This window comes from Homalodisca vitripennis, chromosome 7 (genome assembly GCF_021130785.1).
Source record: "Homalodisca vitripennis isolate AUS2020 chromosome 7, UT_GWSS_2.1, whole genome shotgun sequence".
In the NCBI taxonomy this organism is placed as follows: domain Eukaryota; kingdom Metazoa; phylum Arthropoda; class Insecta; order Hemiptera; family Cicadellidae; genus Homalodisca; species Homalodisca vitripennis.
In genome coordinates, this window is record NC_060213.1 from 82,416,263 (window position 1) to 82,430,784 (window position 14,522).

Here is a 14,522-nt window from a genome sequence, read left to right on the forward strand (position 1 = left end):
TATCAGACTAGTCCAGAGTCTTGCAGTTGTATGACTATTTAACACGTTACTATCAAGACTAACTCACAGTCTTGCAATCATTAACACGTTACTATCAGACTAGTTCACAGTCTTGGCAGTGGTACGACTATTTAACACATTACTATCAGTCTTAAGTCCACAGTCTTGGTAGTGATATGACTATTTAACATGTTAACTGTGACATACACCAAAGTGCACAATAGTGTTATGTGGTTTTAGACTACTTAAGACTGGTCAGAATAGAGCTGGAGTGAAGGTGTTAATTACTAACAGTCATACACACGGTACTGAGAGTGTTAAACTCGAATAATAAATCTGAATTGATAATTCAGAACTTAGTACACAATTAATTTAATTACATGTTCAATACACACAATAAACCTCTATAGCTAAAAACAGAGAACGTGTTGACAGCACAGTTTAAGTCTACCATACTTTAAACAATACATGACACGTACCTTCTAGTTATCCTGTACAAGACTAGTGCCAAGAACACCAAAATCCAATAACACAACGTAAAGAGACCCCTACAACACCACTCCTCACCTCTAGTTTGTTGTTTTGATAGTTTAAGGGGGTAGGGTTGGGGTCACTTGCGAGCCCTCTTACTGCGGAACTCACCAGCCAAAACCCGAGATGGTTGCTGCAAGTAGAACAAAAACTGTCACAACACCCCTAGGCTAACTCAGTTACCAACAAAAAAGACGGAATAGACAAAGGATAAAGAATTTTAAAATCACATTAAATGAAAAATTAACTTTTGCCTAACAAGTTACAAAGATTATAAGAAAATCTAGTAATAAAATTTTCATAATTTTAAAAACATTTTAGGACAAATGTGGAAAATCTATTTGCATTATTTAATAGTTCTAAATAAATAATAACAAAACTATAAAACATGACTTTATTCAATGAAAAAATTAAGTTAAGTTTTCTAACTCAAAGATTTTGATATAATATCTTTTAAATAAACACTTGTTATGGTTCTAATGGAACCAATTTTTAACCTTTTAAAATTGTTTGAGTGCTATATGAATACAATAGTGGTGTTGTAGGTTTTTATTTGCACAAAACAAATCTAAAAGTCTACTACTGTTAGTAAATATACAAATCTATTTAAATTATTGTAATTTTAATAATATTTATATTTAATATTGATTAATATTTTATACAATTGATTTTTACAATACATACTCTTAATATTAACCAATAATTGTACCATAATATTTTAATGCAGCAAGCAATACACATAAACATAAAGAGTTTTGTAGCAATTTCACCCTGTTGAAAGCATAAAACTGTTTCCGTTTACACACTCCAAAAATATTACAAATTTCATGTCAACAAAGTTTATAAAAATGCAAGAAAATGTTTTTATTCAGAGGGGAAACTGCACATTACAAAAATGAGACAAACTGTACCAATTTATCGTTATTAAAAGCAGACTTTGGTGTTAGAGGCCTGAATGGCATATTTTCTACAACTGCACATGATTTAAAGACGGGGAATTCTGACTGTGATGGGTTTGGGTGCTAAGTCAATAAATCTGTTGCAAGAGCAAGCCTAGAATATCTATACAACAATCAAATTTCGTCTCTAAACATCATCCTAACAGCAACAGGTACCGGAAGTAAGTGGAGAAGAATAAAGAAGATGATGAACTAAAAAGTGACATTTCTATATCCTGTTGTCCTTTGTCATCATTACTATACTTAAGGAAGCCAGGTTTCCAAAATTTGAATCCACAACTACTATTGGAAGGATTTATGTATTAACATTTGAAAAAGCCGCAATAGCTTTACAAGCTCTATTATAAAAAAAAATCTAAAAATAAAGTTCTAAAGATAGCAGCGTTACTAAAGATCTACTGTCAATACTATAACTAATTTAATACAGAAATGAAATGTGTAATGAACCTTTAAATATCAGATAGTTATCTTAAAACTTTTAAATATTAGACTGAGGCTGGAGACTGTGACTCACTTTCCCACTGTCTTGACACCCACAGCAGTTTGACACTGGTCATGAACACAGGGATCTATTTAGACAAGACAGTTATCTTGTCTAATACCGCTCTTCAGTTCTCATGAACGGCAGTTCCACACTGGGCACGAGCACAAGGGATCTGTTTAGACTTGACAGTTATCTTGTCTGATACTGCTCTTCAGTTCTCATGAACGGTTGTTTGACACTGGTCACGTTGACACTGGTCACGAGCACAAGGGATCTGTTTATACTTGACAGTTATCTTGTCTAATACTGCTCTTCAGTTCTCATGAATGACTGACACTGGTCACAAACACAGGGATCTGTTCACACTTGAAAGTTATCTTGTCCGAAACCGCTCTTCAGTTCTCATGAACGGCAGTTCGACACTGGTCACGAGCACAAGGGATCTGTTTTACACTTGACAGTTATCTTGTCTGATACTGCTCTTCAGTTCTCATGAACGGCTGTTTGACACTGGGTCACGAGCACAAGGGATCTGTCTAGACTTGATAGTTATCTTGTCTGATACTGCACTTAAGTTCTCATGAATGGTTGTTTGACAATGGTCACGAGCACAAGGGATCTGTTTAGACTTGACAGTTATCTTGTCTGATACTGTTCTTCAGTTCTCATGAACGGCTGTTTGACACTGGTCACGTTGACACTGGTCACGAGCACAAGGGATCTGTTTATACTTGACAGTTATCTTGTCTAATACTGCTCTTCAGTTCTCATGAATGACTGACACTAGTCACAAACACAGGGATCTGTTTACACTTGAAAGTTATCTTGTCCGAAACCGCTCTTCAGTTCTCAAGAACGGCTGTTTGACACTGGACACTGGTACCGAGCACAAGGGATCTGTCTAGACTTGAAAGTTATCTTGTCTAATACTGCTCTTCAGTTCTCATGAATGACTGACACTGGTCACAAACACAGGGATCTGTTCACACTTGAAAGTTATCTTGTCTAATACCGCTCTTCAGTTCTCATGAACGGCAGTTCCACACTGGGCACGAGCACAAGGGATCTGTTTAGACTTGACAGTTATCTTGTCTGATACTGCTCTTCAGTTCTCATGAACGGCTGTTTGACACTGGTCACGTTGACACTGGTCACGAGCACAAGGGATCTGTTTATACTTGACAGTTATCTTGTCTAATACTGCTCTTCAGTTCTCATGAATGACTGACACTAGTCACAAACACAGGGATCTGTTTACACTTGAAAGTTATCTTGTCCGAAACCGCTCTTCAGTTCTCAAGAACGGCTGTTTGACACTGGTACCGAGCACAAGGGATCTGTCTAGACTTGAAAGTTATCTTGTCTAATACTGCTCTTCAGTTCTCATGAATGACTGACACTGGTCACAAACACAGGGATCTGTTCACACTTGACAGTTATCTTGTCCGAAACACAATAGCACTACACATTCACAACACACATTGATTAGAACTAAATCAATTTGCTTCTAAAACTCGCTGAAGGATGGCATGTTAGTTCACTAGTAAAAATAAGAAGATCATAACTAGGCGCTCACACAACTTTAAAATAAATATAAAAAACAACATTGTGGTGGCTTCGTATGGTGTGTTGTTAGTATTAAAAGGGTTTACCATGGTATTAGAAGAGAAATGTGACATAATCATGGAAGAAAATCATAAAATTATGTTACTGCAAAGAGTTTGTAATAAAAACTCTAAAATAGTACTGTTGAATAAACACGAGGCAAAATTAGATTAAAAAGTTTTAAGTACTTTAAATGAATATGAAACAATTTTATTTTGATACTGGGTATGTTTCTGCTTATTGTTCAGTAAAATATTATCTTAATATTCAAAGAAATCAAGCACATTCAATTGTTTGAGATCTGTGCAGTAAGTAACATTGAAGTCATATGAGTTTCACTCTCACTCACTCACTGTGTGCTAAAGCGTATAACATCAGATCACATTTTTAGAGGTAACAGATTCACGTCACATTCAAACTGTTCATTAATATTTTGGTTTTTGTCAACATATTCTCCACCATGAAGATCTTATAAAATCCTACTGAAATTGTTATCTTCAATTTTGTCAAGATTTTGTAAGTTGATGGCTGACTTTTATCCATCATTTTTCCTCATTAAACAGTTTCTGAATACTGAATTCTTTTAAAAAAGAACTAGGATAATTGTGTTCATTGATACATTTTTTAACACAGCAGTATGATAGTTTCACTTTAAAAATGTCATTACACCCAATTTCATTAATTGAATTAACACTATCACATTAGAAAGCAATACTTAAAAAAAATATTTCCATCACTTGAAACATTTTCAACTGGGTGTTACTGTACGTTGTCCATAACCAAACTTCTTTTTCCAGTAAGATTTTAGAGTTTAATTCATTTATATGATAAATGAATTTAGACTCAATTCCTTTATGAGCTGGCTGTAGTAGCAGTTACCTTGATTTTAGCCTTCTTAGAACAATTTTAAACCTCTTACTTTTACAACCTCAATTTTTGTGGTAGAATTAAGGTAGATATCTCATTTTAAAGATATGCATATATATATATATATATATATATATATATATATATATATAGATAGATATTAATAAACGTTAAACCCTTTCTTAGTTTTAGCGACACATTTATTGGTTATTCAGAAAAAACCCCAAACTTTTTCAACTTCATCATTTAAATACTAAAAGAGTATAAACTTTACAAGAAAAACTAAAAAATCATTTGGATGCATATTTGTCCAAAACACTTCCATATTTAGCATATCAAAATAGCACATATTGCATAGCAGCATATTGCAGTAGTGCATATTTAGCACTTCAAAATGAGACATCTTCCATAACGCTACATTAAAAAATAAGAGTGTAAAATTGCATGAGGTTTAACTCGTTCTTAAGGGGAAAACTTGGCTCTTGAGATGGTGCAACCCCTTAGAGACCCTTTAGGACACCTTTTCTGAAGACAAGGAAAAATAAGGAAGATTGTTAGAGAGATAGAGAATAGAGAAACATACATACAAACAAAAAAGAAACTTAAAACAAAGAATCAATATACAAGGAATTAAGGAGTCGTAGGTATTTGAAATAGAATTTAGGACCATGTGCATTGTTTAATTTATGTAAACCAAATTAAAATTTCCTTCTAGTCTGAAGGCTTACGTAGCTTTTTACACAGATGAGTCTATTATTTCTTGGGGAGTTCTTTATAATGCTTGTGGTATTTTAATCAGATGTATCAAATGTTATGAAACAAAACAGTCCAAAATTAATTTTACTAACCCTTTTGGGAATCAAAGCTGTAATCTCTCAGTTAAAGAGTGAAGCCATTGAACAATAAAAAACATTTCTTATCAAAATCAAGTATGTTGACTTTTTTATTACTGTTCTCCTTAATCATTGAATTAGATAAATTGGCAAATTGATGTATTTAATTTTTCTTCTTATAATTTGCACTGTCTATTTATCAATGCCACAATACTTTAGCACTATGCCTTTTTCAAATTTATGAAAAATGTTGAATTTATGCTGTGTTGAAAGCACAATGATTTGCAGTTTGTATTGAATATGATAAAAATAATAGCACTTTTGACCAATAACACTGCCATTGTGACAATCCAAAGACTTTTGAGATGTGGTGCACTGAAATCAGTTTTGATGAATCATTGACTGGATATTGGAATGGTGGAAAAGGGGAGTGAAGGAGGGAAAGAGAGACAAAGAGAGAGGAGGGTGGAAACACTGAACCAAAATATTTACTGAATTTTACGATTTTTGTCCTGTTTGTTGATAAATATAGTAAAATACTAAGTGATGTTAAACGGGAGAAGAACTGAAAATGCTTGCTTTTATTGGTGTTCCAATCTATATATCTTATCAAGGCCTATATATCTATATATCTTTAAAAAAATCAAGGCCTGATGTTTTCTTGACAGTTGTATTCCATTCTTTCTTTATTTTCCATATTCAAGGGTCACCTCAAAACCCGCAGCACGATTTATTTGATCACGAATAATCGGGAGTTAAATGAATTAATTTCTACTAAACTGTAATCTATACAATACATGCTCACTATTCTTCCTACAAATACCAAAAATGGTAACAAGTCTTGCCTTATAAGGGCAGTGAGAGCCAGAAGAGGGAGGTGCCTCCATGATCGGAATCAGTTTCTTCCACATCCCGTTCGGGTCGGGAAGTTGCCCTGCCACTGCCTGCTTCCCATTACCCATGAGCCTCTGGGGTGACTGTGGCGGTGATGACAGGTCTATTACTTCCTGACCAGGCGTGTAGTGGTGATACCTGCCAAAATTTGTTCATTGTAATTCAAATTTTTATTTCTACCTAATTTATTAAGAAGTCAGTTTTAACCACATCAATTTGTTGTCAGAAGAGAAACAAGGGTATAATTTGTTTGTTAACTATTACTTTAAAATGTGAATAGGGGTACTTATTAATTTCCACAATGCACCCACTGCACCAATTTGCTCGTATCTATTTTTATAATTAAAAAATACAGCTAAATTACTTGATCACAGTGATTTGACTATAATTTGATATTTCAAATATGACGTTTTTGAAGACACTGTGTTCTTACTAAAGCATTCATATCTACTTGTTTTACCGTTCTTAAAACCATTGTCATTGTTTTTTCCAACAAAACTAAGAAATCAAAATCAAACACAACTTAGTTTTTTCTTACAACTGTTTTAGGTGCAAAATTATGGACAGGTTATATATTTATAACTAATTGGTATCAGACAATAATATACTATGAATAGTATCAATTCAACTATAGATTTCACAGATTGCACTGCTCCATTTGTGTGTTTCTGTACATATTTTTCAAATATTCTTAGTATGTGTGAAATGAACCAAACTTTGGGAAAAATTTACTCATACAGAAATATATTCTGAACACATTCAAAATGTCTATTTGTAACATAACACAGTACTTAATAAAATATGTCCAGGCATAGACCTCTTTGGAAGCATTCAAGAAGAGTCTGAGCATGAACCCTACAGATTCTACAATGAAGAACATGAGTAAGAGGATCATTTCTAATTTAAATACCCAGCACTCTTGAAAGGCACTTGGTACTCAACAGTAGGGATTCCATCAACTGCCTGTACATAAAAATCAATACCATAAATTCATTAAAGCGGCATTCTCATTATATGATTAATTTTTCAATTGTATAGCCCGTCTCAATATCGTATATATATATATATTTTTGGTGTTGAATTACGTGCAACTTTTTTTGATATATTTCTGAAAAAAAGTTGCCAATGACTTAAAGATGATGAACTTTTGGGGTTTGAATGTTGCAAATGACATTGCCTCAACTCACAGTTGCATAAATTGTGTTTATTAGGGAAAAATTCAACACAAAATCGATAAAGCTTCTATCTTATTTGTCTAATCCCGTTTTGTGTAACTTTTCTGGTAGTTTTCAACTTAAAAAACACTTGTGCAGCGTCACTCTTCCTGGAAAACATGACACTGATAATACATTCCACTGAGTATGTTCACACACAAAAAATTTGTATAGTAAAAAACGAATGGATGAGTGCTTAATCCTTCAAGAAAGTATGACGGAAATATACACACCTGTATTTGCTGATTGACCATTTGATGAATAATAGAATGTATTGGTAAAGCCTTGCTTGTTTGGTTGTTCACAGACTTTTGTGATTCACTCACTTTCTGCTGTCAGAGTCAGTAAATTCGATCCCTCACCTCCCCTTCTCACTTTCTTCTCTGTTGCCTTCTCTCCGCTACCTTGCCCAGCCTCACACACCACCCCTTCCTCCCACCCAGTCCTATTGTGTTGTCAGTTGACAGCTCGGTCCAATTGCTTTTCAACTTTTGTTTCCACATGTCTATCTGTTTAGTTTCGGATTAGTTTTTGAAAGTATAGTAAATATACAGATTAGGTTCTAAACAAGCCAACTGTCTTTTCCAATAATGTTATAGACTGGCTGAACAAGACATAGTTTCACTCAGAGCTTATGACGTGTATATATATGCATGTTATATGTATATGCCTATTAGGTATCAAAAAAATTATTTAGTCCAAACCAAGGTTCATACTGCATGTTTTAGGTCACTTTGTAGCATATTATACAATACAATTATTAAAAACCATTTTGACCCCAACCACTTTTAATTACACATACATAACAACTTAAACACATGAATAATTCGTCTTAAAAATGAGCATTAATAGTGGACAAGTAACAGCCAGTACTTGAATATTCTTAAGTTTTGTAAGTTTAAAACCTAACTGTTCTCAAATCTCAAAAGCTTGTCGGCTGACCCTGGTATCACTAATTAGTAAGGTAGAGCAGTGCTTCCCAATTTGTGCGCTGCAGTGTCCTGGAGCACCACAAAATCATGCCGTGAGTTGCTACAGTTCATCGACAGTAATTAGGAAATAATAAGAAAAAAAAGAAATAGCATGTGAAAATTGGTAAATAATATATTTATTATTGCCTTCATGTTAGACTAGGTTTATAATGGCATATCAAATTATTTAATTACCATTAATATACATACAACTAAATAAATTACTGTTATATTAAAATAACAGTTGTACACTGTTAACTGTAATGAAAAAACTTTTGAGTTTGACACATTTCAAACTATGACTTTTGTTTCCTAAAAATAATGAAAAACCAATTAGTTTGATACATGTAAATATTAGAAGTATGGGTAAAAAGAGTGAACAACTGGTTGATATCCAAACAGATGTTTCGCTAAAAACTGGATTTCTACTGAGGGGGTGGGGCGCTGCGGATAGTAGTACAAACTTAAAGGGAGCCTTGAGTCCAAAAAGTTTGAGAAACACTGAGGTAGGATCTTCCATTATCCACTAAAATTAAAAAGGCAAACCCCATAAAATGTACGAACTTCTCTGTTTTCTGACTAATTGAATAGCAATTATTGAAACACACAAAATACTCCAGTTGTCGTTACCTCTGATTAGATCCATTGACAGGTATTAGTGGAGGAGGGTATTTCGCTTGCTGGGCTGACTGTTGGTTGGCAGCACTAGTGTTGTGGGAAGGGTACTGCAGGTGAGGAGGTGGAGGTAGCATGGAGCCGGTACGACTGTCCAACATTCCCATCTGGTGCATGGAGCTGGCTGTGGGCAGCACATTCATGTTTGATGTTGAATACGTGGCATTCCTGCAACATCCATCAGACATTTTGTCATTCCCTCATCCAACACAATACTCGTTTATCGACAACGCCAGCAAATGTTAACTACTCAACTTCAATCATAGAACTTCAACTACTCTTCAACTTGTACATTACTTTAAAATAGTATATTAATACAATTTTTATTTTGTACACCAGGATTCCAACAACACTTACACCTGATTTCAGCAGACTATTTTTTAGTATAATTTGATTTTAGTATAATTCGTTTTGTCATTCAGCATATTACACATGGACAGTATTGAGATTTCAAATTTTGTGATATGAGCGTAGAAACGAGAGTTCAACAATCTCATATGCAAAACATAGAAGAAAACGTAAACAATCAAAATTTCTTCCTTAAAAACTAAGACTTTTAGTGCCTTAAATTATGTTTTCAATACTTGGTTATTTTCTTAATATTACAAAAGTCACAGTGTATGGTATAATAAAAAACATATACATTTTTTATGTGAGCCTGATTTTCCAGGTAAGTCACAAAATGTATTCTGTAACGAGAAAACCTGTGCACTTCGATGGTAGAATGGAAAAGATTACTTTTAAAATTTAAATTTCTATGTATTTTATTGATCATTGATTGCTTGCAATCTAAATAAATGTGATCACTGCCAAGCCAAACAAGTAAAGCCCAATTTTCAAACCATATTGCTAGTCAAATTTGAGTGTATATGTATGTATAATATAGTTATTTTGTACAAATAGGCTACATTAATTGTACGGTTACCACAATCTAACTAGTTTGTGGGTTTACTGGTTATGGTATCTGGTAGTATGAAAGGCTAACAATTTATTATTACTAAATTCAACTTTTATAAGTATTCAAGAAGACAGCTGTTGCTCCTCATAATACTTTGGTTATGGTACCTCATTTAAAAGAATATGGTATTAGCTGTCACCTTTTTAAAAGAAATAATAAAACCAACAACTAACTGATTTTGAATTGATATGGACAAGAGGTAATTTTCCGTAAATTTTTATCAGCTTTCCAATTGAAGATAAATATTTACAATGTATTCTTTAATAATAAAAATTAAATAAATTAGCAATAAAAAGTAAATAAATTAGCAATAAAAAGTAAATAAATTAGCAATAAAAAGTAAATAAATTAGCAACCATGTTTTCAAAAACAATTTAACAAGGATTTATTATTTTTTTCTTACAAACCATAAAATACTTACAATTTCAAACAAAATTACATTATTCTAGCAACAAAGTGGATTTCTTTAACCTAAGTTGTGGCAGGCATCCACTTTTAAATTGTCTAGTTTTCAGGTGTCATATAAGAAGCTGTTTTTATAACAGCAAAAATATGAGTTACAGTAATAAATTATATCTTATGCATTTTTCAGAAAAATATGGTGAATTATGTTCTTGTTAAATTAATATTGATATCCCATATATGTAAAACAATTTTAAATCTTATGTGAATATTTTCAAAACCGAACCTTAAAAACTGTTTGGTCTCATAGCTGAAACCATACTTTGAAATAAGACATTTTTTCCTAGAAATTTAGAAATCAAAGATAGGCAAAAGTTACAAAATATGTGGTTATTCAAAATGTATAGGTATTTAGGAATGTACAAAATGAAACTAAAGTTGTGCATGGAATAATCACACACATGCAGAAACTCATAAGCGGGCATTTTGGACAGACTTTATGAGACGATTTATTTATTAAACTAAAATAATAATTAGTTGCATTGCCTACTAATATATGATTCTCATTTCAACACCAAACAACATAAAAATGAGTCAAATATACTGTAGCGGACATAAACAAAAAAATCTAATTGGACAGAAACAACTTTGACTACATAAAATAATAGCACAAAAAAATTAACTATTTGTGTTGTGTAAATTTGTATTCATATTTTTCATATACTTAAAACAAAACCTGTTATCTATATATATAAAAATGAATGTTTGTATGTTTGTCCTTTATGGAATCGTGAACTATTGGACCGATCATGATGAAAATTTGTACGTATATGTATTTTTCCACGGAGAAGGTTTATAAGCTATGCCCATCCCTTTCCCGATTCAGGATTCCGCCCCACTGGTTACAGAAATACCCATAAGAAATGCATTGCAGCAAACATATGTTAACGTCTTTTCAAATTTTTAATCAGCTGTTCTTTGTAAACATATATTACACTTATAGTTTTAAAGCATAGAGTAAGCTTAAGAGAAACGACAAATTTTGTTTAAACTGTTTTTGCAATCACTGTTAAACATAGACTTTACTATCCAGATAATACAATTCAAATTTGACGTAAAAATTCACCTTTAACTGCAATATTTATTTAATATAAACCATGCTCATGCTTGATCAGAAGAGTAATGCAGATATCATAATTACTATCTTACGTTGGCTACAAATATAAAGAATGTTATAAAATCAACCTTAGTTGTTTTTTTTGACAGAAGTATGGTTCTCAAAACTCCGTGTGTACATATTCTCTCGATCGAGACAACAAAGCAAGCTCAATCGTGGCATCGGAGATATAACTAATTTAATCTAAAATTTATTATAGTAAAAAAAAAAATTTACTAAGTAATATAAGGACTTCGGTTCTTAAGATTTGCGTGCGAAGCCGCGGGCAACTTTTGCAAAAAATTATTGAAATGCGCAGCAAAGCGCGCCGGGCCCGCTAGTAGAATATAAAAATGAATTAAACACATAACAGATAAGTAACAGACATTAACAAGCAACAACAGCTGATAGGACTGCAACAACTCAGTTTAAATTGAATGCCACTTTTTAAAATAAAGTTTAAAATGTTACCTAAACTAAGATGGTGCAATTTTTCATACTTCAAGAAAAATTAAATAGTGACAGCATGACAACCTGATGAACAAATAACCATCAATTATTGGCACTTACGAGTTAATAGCACTACATTTAATTTTACTTAAAATGACTTATACAATAACAGTCTTTCTTTGTATGTTCACATTCAATAATAATGTAATAAAAAAACTTGTAATTATTGCGACAGTACACAGCAACAAAATAAAAATTTAGATAAATCACATTTTAGAATAAATGCTTAAACATTGGCATGGGAGTCTACCACACAGTAAATACGATAATCAAGATTATTATTCTATTATAAATAAATCTAAAAATTGTTAGGAATAAATTATTGGAACAGAATGTCCTTGTTAGTATTTCAGGTAGAAAACATGCTATTTTTATGCTACGTTAGTTTATATAAGCAAAAAGTTACTTGTGAAAGCAAAGAACAGAATGTTGTGAAGATACCGAGATGTAAAACAACCGTTTCTGGTACAAAATTGAAAGTTTCCACACGTGCTTTACTTTACGTCTACACATGAATTATTGTTAAATAGTTTAAAACATTGGCAGCTTAATATAGGCGTCACACCTCTGTTCCCAAAAATTATTCAGTGAGGATTTTGTATTACTGAATATCAATTTTATTGCGTGGTGGTATAATTGGTACATTAAAAGAATATGACATACAAATTACATCATGACCTAATAATAGTGATGAAACTATTAATGTACCATGTTAGACAAAAAGTTTTGGGATGAAACCAGTATTAACAGTTACGATATATGATAAATTAGTGCCACTGTTCGGCGAGTTAGCTTTACTACAATTTTTTTCAAGATAATTAAAATGAACACTAAAATTCATTCTATATGTAATTACTCAATTTAAAGTGAAACATCTGAAAAACTGTTTGGAATCTGTATCAGCCGACCATAACAGTTTATTTATAGAAGCTTAAACTGGTCAGAAACAATGCAAAAAATACAATACTTTTAAGATGTAGTTTTAGAAACCAAAGTTAGTTTGGTATTCTTATAAGTCTACGGCTTTTGTAGCAATGATTTCAATAACTTGCTACAAACTATACTAGTATTAAATGGTGAAACATTTGGCCACAAACGTGATGCCACTGTTTTTATGTTGTCAGTACTAAAACATTAAAATATCTTGGATCGTGGTTGATTATTTGTAGCTACTATCACTTTAGTCTGTTAGTCTAGATGTTAGTTACCATAGTAACAGATTAAATCACATGAGTGCAATCAATTCAAAGGTAGTAATATAATTTTTACTTCAATACTAAAGTATTTTAATTGTAATTGGCATGTTCTGTGTCTCCCATATTTTTAGCCATCAAAGTGGCAACCATTGGAATGGGGCTGAAAATGGTCAAAACCTAAAACACAATTCAGCTATTAAGCTAAATCCTTTTAACACCAGCCTTAGCTCAACTCAACTCGTGTGCACTGTACCTACAGTCAACTAATAATGTGTTAACTCAATACATATTTTTAATCATTCATTACAAATCTTAAAGGTACAGAAAAGTAGTGAGACTCGTATTACATCTAATTGTATTTATTAATTGTACATATTACTAACACCTTTATAAAGTAAAAGTTAGGTTACAATTAATAGTGATAAGGATAAAGGTACTAGATTGGAGGATTTTACTTACATGAGGTCCTATGTATAAAAATCTCATACAACACTTCTGATTTTTAGTGCTTTTAATAATAGATGTCATTAATACCTAGCTAAACCGTTTTGCCTTATTTTGTATTATAACATGTAATTATCTATATATGATACCCACTCATCATACTGTTAATTATACACAGCAAAAATATTATTTTATTATTTAAATTGATTAAAAAAAATTTCATACTTAATTCCCACAGTCATAAATAGTACCTAGAAGAGTGTTTTCAAATGTTTACAAAAGGTAAGACATGAATAACATCATATGGATTGAAAAAGGAGAGAAGAAACAAGAGATATGAACTGTCATGCAAGAGGCAAGCAGCGAGCAGTGAGTGGGTGTGACTCACCAGTCTTCCTTCCCGTACGAGTGGTAACTACAAACCAACAGTGACCATCAGTACAACAACAAACCGTGAGTGGGGAAATGCGTATCATGCAACACACTAGGCCGACCGCACGCCACACTAGTAGGTAGTACACTCCAACCTCATTTCTCTCATTTTTTACTTCAAAAAATTATAAGGAACAGTCAAAAGTATAAGTATTTAATTTCTAAAGGTGGGATTAGGGAGTATCTATATTGACAAAACTCATCAGTGAAGATGTTAAGATTTAAGATTCACACAATTTAGGGAAACAATTTAACCATCTGAAAATATTTTATATGTAGCGTTAAGTCAAGTGATACTTTAGGGAACCTTAACAACTTTAATTTTAAAACAAATGATCAAATTAGTTTCCAAATTTCCAAAACATTGTAGAATATACTTCCACAACAAGTG

General features: G+C 32.4%; 1 protein-coding gene across 3 annotated transcripts in view; it reads right to left on the reverse strand.

Annotated features, from left to right (window-relative positions):
- The window catches only part of LOC124366001, a 65,464-nt gene that overhangs the window by 12,061 nt on the left and 38,881 nt on the right, over positions 1–14,522 (reverse strand). For 2 of the 3 annotated variants that reach the window (XM_046822181.1, XM_046822179.1), the window contains exons 6-7: positions 8,989–9,201; positions 6,125–6,311 (exon numbers count right to left, since the gene is read on the reverse strand). In XM_046822181.1, coding sequence (XP_046678137.1) covers positions 6,125–6,311; positions 8,989–9,201 — 400 coding nt within the window. Of the gene's footprint in view, positions 1–6,124; positions 6,312–8,988; positions 9,202–14,087; positions 14,115–14,522 lie in introns of all 3 variants that reach the window. The other variant, XM_046822180.1, reaches the window with a different exon arrangement.